The sequence below is a fragment of the Manduca sexta genome, chromosome 14, assembly GCF_014839805.1.
Source record: "Manduca sexta isolate Smith_Timp_Sample1 chromosome 14, JHU_Msex_v1.0, whole genome shotgun sequence".
Taxonomy (NCBI): domain Eukaryota; kingdom Metazoa; phylum Arthropoda; class Insecta; order Lepidoptera; family Sphingidae; genus Manduca; species Manduca sexta.
This window is the reverse complement of record NC_051128.1, coordinates 9,361,782-9,370,625: the sequence shown is the minus strand read 5'-3', so window position 1 is coordinate 9,370,625 and position 8,844 is coordinate 9,361,782. Positions and strand designations below refer to the sequence as shown.

Here is an 8,844-nt window from a genome sequence, read left to right as displayed (position 1 = left end):
AATTATGTTTGGTATAAGATATGGTTTATACATCCGGAATAGCAATCTGAATTGAAAATCTGTAAACACGAATGCTAGGCGCTAGCCTCAAGCTACGCTTATGCTTCCCGAATAGTGAAACGAAATTTCTAACGCGATAGTGATTCTAAATTTCTCTGGTTCCTATGAGATACTGAATAATAAAATATGTGAAACATCGAAACTATTTTATATAGGACATATTCCTGAAAAAATGACTTTATTATTCACCCTGTTTGATAATACTACAAAATAAATAGTAGATAACGTTCCGGATTATTCCTTTCTACATTTAGAATACCATTCCGGATGTATAAGCCCGGGCTACAAACCTCTAAAGTTATATATTTAGAATGGGTATATCTCAGGGTATATAGCATGTCAAAATATGAAGTTAACTAATTAACTATAATTTTCTGTGCTTATGTACTTAACTCATCCTAAAAGAGAATTAAAGAATAGAGTCTTATAACTTTTTATTCGTATATTTACCTATAGTGTTAGTTTCATATGTCTATGTTTTGCCGCGTATTTCATTTTGACAAATTCAGCCGTTCTTTCTGTTCATAGTGAGAAAAGTCTAAGAAATAATGATACCGGGACGTAGGAAGGCCGAAATTTGGAAATATTTTCAGAAATGTGATTCTAAGAATAAGATCGCCGCTTGCAATTTTTGCAAAAAGGCTTTATCTTATAAAACCACTTCAACCAACTTGCGAATTCATTTAAAGTTAAAACATATTTTGGAGTATAATAAATTAATGAGTACTTCGTCGCCGGTGAGTTAGCATGATTTATAATGTAAGAAATATTACCTAGTGGTTATTAGTTAAATGTAAAAAACTTATATAATAAAATTAACAAGACATGAACTGGTGTTATATTTTTTAACTTTTCATTTAACATGTTATTTTTTTAACTTTTAATTCAAAACTATTAATAATTTTTGGGTATTAGTTAAGTTTAAAAATTTTACAAGCGATTATGTCAAATATTTTAATTTGGGGAGCTGAATTTAATTTATTAAACATGCTATTTCATGTTATAACAAGCTAACAGGTGTTCATGTTATAGCTCAAGTTTTATTTAGGAAATAGTATCTGAAATCGTTACTTAAGATCCTATTCAAAGTGGAGGCTTATGCAGCCCCGTCTCAATAAATATGCTGTAGATTCACAATTTATCTGAGCAATATAATTACCAGTACAGATAGGCATTGCTTTCCGAGGCTTGTGTTTGGAGAAATATTAAATAATGTTATCTGGATATTGGATCTTGAATTGAAAAAGGTAATTGAATAACAGATAATGTAATGACTCAGTACCCACCATATTTAAAAAAAATTTTTAGACTGCTGTTTACTCCAAGACTTGTAAAGAAACTGCCAGTTTCTCGAGCAATTCAGATGAAGAAACATTAGCAGCAGAAGATTCACCTCAATTACAAGAAAGTGAAGGTAAATTTATGTTTGGTTTGATTCAGTTTAACCATCTAGTGGTAATATACCTACATAATAGGTTTAGGTCTGTAAGGTTCAGGGTTTGATTTTCAGACATGACAATGTCTTTGGCCAGGATTAGATCTCTAATAGTGATTGACATCAGGCTAGCAGCCATTACCTTGTTAAAATACAACCAATTTGTTGCTGCAACATGCATGAAAATGTATGGCTGCCCCAACATCACATTGGGGAAGCAATGGAGATGTAGTTTATTTGAATAATAAATTTTATTTTTTCAGAAGGAACATCTGATGAAGTGAAACAAATACACAACAAGATCACACAAATCCAGTTAGTACATAACTTTTAACTTATCATTAATTACTAAGTAGTTAGTGACCTAACCCAAACTAACCCTGGCCCTTTCTGATTGGGTACATAATTCTCTATTATAAATAGACTCATTATTTTATGTTATTTACTAGCGTTTCTTCACAGTCCGTCTCTGTGAGCATCCTTTCCTGAGAAACAGTTTCACCATGCACTTTCCCAGAATAAATTAAGCCTTAATATTAGGGACTTCACGTGTATTTACCAAATCCTATTAATTATAATAACTGATTACAGTTCAGTGGTTATTATGTATTATCAATGAACATTTAAACACATCTCTGTAAACTTACCCATGCATGTATATACTATACATACTTATACATAAAGTACATACATTATAGATAAAGTACATACATTCTTTACTGTCTTTAGTATGTAGTCGCTTAATATTAGTAGTAACTACTAAATGAATATTTGTCAATGTTCTTTTGTTAATTGTTTTTTTTATTTTCAGAAACAAAAGTTTGCGGGAGTTTGTGGCCGCCAACAATATCAACATGAAAAAGAAACAATTGAAAATGATGGAGGTGGAACATAAATTACATGTTAAAATAGCGAGACTAAAAATTAGGAAACTTCAATTAGAAATTGAGTTATTAAGTAATGGGAAAACTGATACGACGAAACCCTAACAACTTACTCAACTTCCCCATCGACAAAAACCGCTAGCTCACATTCCCTTGATCTGTACATACAAACATACATAGCATCACGTGTTTTTACCTTTCAGGAGTATGTATATGTATGTATATTATATTTCGCACATATTAAAAAGCACAATTAAAAATAAGAAACTCGTGCGCAATCAACTGATTAAGTTTAAGGTTTGATTTTCCAATTTACCTTTTATACATTTTATTAAAATAAAACGATATTCATTTGATCATATTATAGAATATAGAATGAGTATTATACCTAGCAGAATGTGCAAGTTTTTCATAAAATTACTTTTAGTTCTCTATTCAGGTATAATAGATATTACTGTGTGCAATATTATCTTGCCTGATATCGGTAATTTTCCAAAAATATAAACAATTCAATGAGCCACTCCGCGTGACGCATCTCTCGCGCCTGTTTTCTCGCTCACTCGTCCACTCAAACAGGCCGCGTTAGCATTAGCATTTAGTACGGAATTTATAATTATTCCTGCGGGCGCTAAGGAGAGCGCGCTAACGAATTAATTAGCACTTCACGAAATTTAGCAACTATATTTGATTTGTAAAATGCTAAACGTGGTTTAGCATGCTAACAATTAGTGCTAATGCTAATTAATCCAACACTAGTGCGTACATATATAAAAAATAATGTTTGTGTTTAATATTTTATACGCTATCATACCTGTTAAAAACAGCTATAGCCTAGTTGAGCGTGGAACAGACTGCCGCGACTAATGTCCCTAGGTTCAAATCCAAGGGCACACATCTCTGACTTTTCTAAAAGTTATATGTATTTTATAAATATGGGCGGTCCCCTATTGGACAAAATCAAGCATAGGTCGGTGCCTATGCTTGATTTTGTCCATTATTCTATATGTAATGGTTAACAATAAGAAAAATAAGCACACCTGCGAAAACTGCATAGAAATTGGTTAAAAAATGAGCGATTAATTCATGATTAAAATATTGTAATGTGCAGAAGTGAGCGCAATGTGGGGATATCGCTTCATCTCTTTCTTTCGCACGCGTCCTAATCCCCGATGACGCCACACGTGGCTATTTCGTCTCTTTTCTGTTTCTTGTTAATTACCCCTTCCACCGAAATTCAAAGACTTATAACTGGTTAATTTTTTACAGGATTTTAATAATTCCTCTGTGTTATAATTTATATTAGGTAAATATTTGATAATAGTAAAGAACAAAAATGAGTCCGGTACCCTATTATTGCCTGCTTTAACGGTGAAGGAAAAACTCGTGAGAATACCTGCATGAGAAGTTCTCTATGGAAATTTTTAAGGGTGTGTGATGTCTACCGATCCGCACTAGGCCAGCGTATCGGACTAAGACCTTATCTTTGTGTCCAACAGTAGAAGTATATACAATACAGGTCTGATAGTATTATTATGTATTATCACTGTTCATCCGATTGAAATTTAAACTTTGTAAACTTTTTGTTTTAAAAGCGACGATAGCCTAGTTGGATATCGAACGGTCTGCCGAGACGAATGTCCGCAGGTTCAAATCCCAAGAGCACACACCTCTGACTTTTCTAAAAAAATCATGTGTGTATTCTTTGTGATTTTATCGTTCGTTTTAACGGTGAAGGAAAACATCGTGAGAAAACCTGCACATCTGAGAAGTTCCTCTGTAGGAATTTCGAAGGTGTGTGAAGTCTACCAATCCGCACTAGGCCAGCGTGGTGGACTAAGGCCTAATCCCTCTCAGTAGTAGAGGAGGCCCGTGCTCAGCAGTGGGCAAGTATATAATACAGGGCTGATATTATTAAACTTTTTGCTCACACTTTCGGCAAGGTTTTTGGTTGAAAGATGGGATAGCTTTGGCCTCGATAGGTGGCGTTGTTGTCGAGATCTAAAATAAAACTACTTTACACGGGTAACGTGATAAATTTGATAATTTTTAATTCCAAGATTTCGAAAACTGCAGTCTTCATGTTCTTTATAGGATAAATAAATTTGTCGAGAAAAAGCCGCAAAGTAGCTTTATTTCAATCAAAACATTCGCGTAATTATAACAGATCTAAAAGGCAGAAATATAGTCCAATTTAAATGTGATCTACTTGAAAGGTTTGTGGCAGGGCAAAGCATGCCAGGCCTATTAGTTTTTTTTAGATTTGTGTAAAATATGCATAAAAAGGAGAGGTCTAAGATGATCAACTATACTGTTAAATGTCTCTGGTATAAGGGGACATATTTGTAATTTATTCTACAATGTTGCTTTTATTCGTATCTGCGTAAAAGTTCCATGGAAGTTGCTTTAAAAAGCAAGAACATAAAATATTTGTATTCACTAAAAAGCCTTTGATCTCCCCACTCCATGGTTCGCTCCACCGACCGGAAGACGCTAAAGGACAAACATTTTTTTGTTTTTGTGTTGTGGTTTATTTGGAATTAATTTCACTTTTTTTTTATGTTACTGCTTTCTCCATTATGTGTCTTCTATATAATTCATCACTTATCTCACCTGCTCACTTACTCCAAACACGCCATATCCGTTCCAAGTTGTTGTAGGGAATAGGCTACTCATGCGTTAGGGCTGCCATTTCTTGGAAGTATCACATGTGAAAGTATATTATGATGATCTTCTAACGCTTGAATAGATCTTCATAAATTATAGCTAAGAACCATCTCGATTACCACATCAGTTTTCAAACAAACAAACGGCATCAAAATCGCCGCATTCGTTTGCGATCTACGATGCCACAGTCAGACACACCTCTTATAACATTCCTCTCTATGAGTTGGTGGATATTCAGAAATAATACAGTTTCCTATACATAATTTCACGCTTCGCTCCATATCCGTGGAGAAAATTATAAAAATAAGTCATATTGTACATAGAGTTATGCATCTATATAGTTTATAATTAATAAATATAAACTCATAACAACTCAATGTCCGTGAATTTCAATAACAACCTTGGGGAAATCGTGTTTTCGGAGAGATCATTATTTGATCAAAGTATAAGACAGTTGTCTAATTTATTATAAGTGTTTAATAAAATATTTTCTCTAATATTGCTTTTATTAAACAGACTTCCCAAAATTATGTTGGCAGCACCGAAACTGCCTCAAGCTAAGCTCAGATGTTCACCAGGCAAGTAATTAGAGTAGATGAGAAATAAGAGGCATTTACCCCAGTAATTTTTAAACCCCAGATTGCCCAAGGGAAGGGCATTTTTTTGTTGTGGCATGAAGGTTTGCAATGCGTTTGGACCACACTATGCATGGATAAAAAAGATCCAGTGTTGTCATTATATATTTTATTCTACTAGTTAAGTAGCCCATAATTGCTATAAATCATCCACCACGGATAATGACAAACACTGAGTAAAATAAATTAGGTATTTATTGTTTTATTTACAGAAAATATTTAACCAAATTCTATTTATGTTTTGGTAATTAATTTTCTATGAATTTTGACAAATGGTTACATGTAAAATACAGAATTCTCATTGCTTGTGTAATTTAAATAATATGTACTAGAGAATGTTGTATTTGGCTATATAATATTGTTACTCATCATATTGCATTTTATGTAAGTGCAAATACCTATGTTATTCGATAAATTGTAAGTAATACAAACTTCTTATTCGTTTAAGATATAGGTTATATTTCGTTAAGCTTCAATGATAGATCGCCAAGACAAAGTACTACATAATGAGAGTGCTCAACACATACACATCTATGGTTATAAGATTATAAAGTATTTGAAATGTATTATGGTGTCATAATTCTTTACAGTCACGAACTCAAATATAAGCTTTGGTATGAATTTTTATAATATTTAGCATGTTACAATGTTATAAAAAAACATTGCAAAGGCCTCTTATTATGATCTGAAAACTAAATCTAATACAAATTGCAAGTTCTGTAATATATTTCATGATGACTAGATATGGTCATGTTATTGTGATGTTTGTTTACTAAAAACTTGCAAATTTGTTTACATTTAACCAAAAGTCTATTTTAAATCACGTTTGCAGCATTACATTCATAAGCATCTTATAATGAAATTGTTGGCAACCAACATCCTTACAAAAATTATAGTCTGTTATTATTTTTATTGAGCACTCTCGTAATTTATACGAAGAACTTATAATATTATTCTCTTAGTTATCGTGTATTTACGAATTTACATTGAGTAAGCGAAACTATGGAATTTATTCATTATGAAAATTGGTACTTTTCCTAAAGTTAACTTCATTGTCGCAATACAAGCACGCAGACAAAGTTTCTATAATACGAAAGCGACAAAATGCAGCCCATATAATCAGAACTATTATTTTACTTAGCATGGTGCCGCTTAAGGCTTTCCTCAAGTATGCAGGCAATGTACACTTTTTTCATGCACTAACACGGCAAAGCGAAGTATCACCATACATAATATTTCTACAATCACTAATTTCTATGTAATATGCCGGACAACCTATTCTGCAATACCGTAATAAATAACTAACGTATTGAACATAATAGGCGTTCTCTGCATCTAGCTACCTTTAACGAAAATGAAGAAAAATATATATAATCAAATATCACACGTTTTAATTTACGTAAATCCTCGCATGAGTACGATATATAATAATATGAAAATCGACTTACACTACTTCCGATTATAATGATGTGTAAAACGTACGATGCAACAAAACCACACAACTAGCAACTCAATGCACATGACAATAATTTCGATAAGAGGTGATGATTTAAAAACTGCGAGCTGTATAAATAAATAATAAAAAAATAACGTTCTAACTTATAGTTAAAGTTTTGAATCGCCAAAACTTAAAATAAGTTCCTATGAAACAGATATCAAAAAGCGTGCTCCCTACAATCCCCGCTTATCCACATAACATTATAACGAACGATGCACTCGGTGTTGTGTCTCCATAGATATTCATTAGCGCTGTTGGTCCCCTCGCCAACAAACATAATGAACACCATATCGAGCTGAGACAAACACAAACAGATTTATGTACAATGGCAGATGGGAGACTTCAATCAATTCTTTACTCACATTAAAATTATCCGGTTGATTGTCATGAATAACCTTCAATATCAAATTTTAATAAATCTAAAATTATCAATTAACAAAGTTGTTTACAGTGGACACGTAAGAAACCGTATTAACTAATTATACCAAATAAAATTTAATCTAAACGCACTTATTAATAAACAATAACTATAAAATAAAACAGAATAATGAATTGTTAAATTATAACACAGTTTTTACTCCTCACTCCAACGTTACGATCTGGTACAAGACGAATGCTACGTCACTGGTTTAATAGTTTTAAAGTGTTCCGAACTTTTACAAACTTCGTAAATCATCTCAATAACTAACATTATGCTGAAACTACCTATTAGCCATTACATTTAAATGGAATGTGTGAATCTAAGCCGAAGGAAATGAAACACATAACGCGAACCAGGACAGCAGATATCACCAATTTAGATAGAGACATAGCATCGTCAGTATACGAAAGAACCGCAATGAGCTAAATGAAGAAACATTTCTCTGTTCCAAATTGATCTATCTGTTGTAATAACAATTCGTTTTGCTCTCATTGCAGCTATCCGACGTGAAAAATAATGATAAGGTTATCATCGGTGAGTTTAAGTTACTAAAATGGCAACGCTTTAGCGACACTCCCAAACTTTGACGGTCTGATCGACGCTGCCCGATATCACGTATGGCAAGTTCTTATGGAAATCTGAAACAAAATTGTATAATATAATAACAACTAAATATATCGAGGGTTACAATGAGGGACATAAATAGGATTAATATGATATTTGAGACAAGAAATATCTTACTGTCGAGTGGACGTCGGCTTCCAAAAGGGTTGGTAAAAGACAACAGTAGTGAGACAAAATTAAATAAAATAGTTAACAAGATCCAACATTGATACAGTTACGGCGTTGTTGAATATTTGCACCAAAATAAACACATTACTATTATTGTTGTGTAGATATTATCGTGATAAAAGCGATCACGAAACAAATTGCAAAAAATTGCCATATTTATTTTTAGAAGTCTATAGTGTGTAGTGGTACCGAGGCTGGTGGCGAAGTGTTGGTGCGCGTAGAGCGTCTTGGCGGCGCGCGTGTGCGCCACGTCCCACACGCGCAGCGTCTTGTCGTCCGACGCCGTCAGCAGGTAGCGCCCGCCCGGGTGCCACGCCGCGCCGCGCACCCAGTTGTCGTGCCCCACCAGCGTCGCCAGGCACTGTCCCGTGCTCACGTCCCAGATCTGACCACACATGCACGCACATACATAATACACAGTACACAACATACATCGCAATTATTGGGCGCCCAAC

At 33.7% G+C, this 8,844-nt stretch overlaps 2 protein-coding genes across 3 annotated transcripts in view; one reads left to right on the top strand and one right to left on the bottom strand.

The window, feature by feature from the left end:
- The first annotated feature begins 362 nt into the window (after nt 1-362).
- Nucleotides 363-5,540, top strand: LOC115445213. 2 transcript variants are annotated; one of them, XM_030171415.2, is made up of 4 exons: nt 363-797; nt 1,369-1,474; nt 1,759-1,810; nt 2,307-5,540. In XM_030171415.2, the coding sequence occupies exons 1-4, from the start codon at nt 609-611 to the stop codon at nt 2,482-2,484; spliced, it is 525 nt and encodes a 174-aa protein (XP_030027275.1). In that variant the 5' UTR covers nt 363-608; the 3' UTR covers nt 2,485-5,540. The 2 variants fall into 2 exon arrangements, with proteins under 2 accessions (XP_030027275.1, XP_030027276.1); XM_030171416.2 differs by having other exon boundaries at nt 363-819.
- Nucleotides 5,541-6,113: 573 nt separating this feature from the next.
- Nucleotides 6,114-8,844, bottom strand: part of LOC115445215 (lissencephaly-1 homolog) — a 28,092-nt gene continuing 25,361 nt past the window's right edge. Inside the window, exons 9-10 of the mRNA XM_030171421.2 lie at nt 8,579-8,774; nt 6,114-8,235 (exon numbers count right to left, since the gene is read on the bottom strand). Of these exons, the coding sequence (XP_030027281.1) occupies nt 8,162-8,235; nt 8,579-8,774 (270 nt within the window). The 3' untranslated portion in view covers nt 6,114-8,161. The remainder of the gene's footprint in view (nt 8,236-8,578; nt 8,775-8,844) is intronic.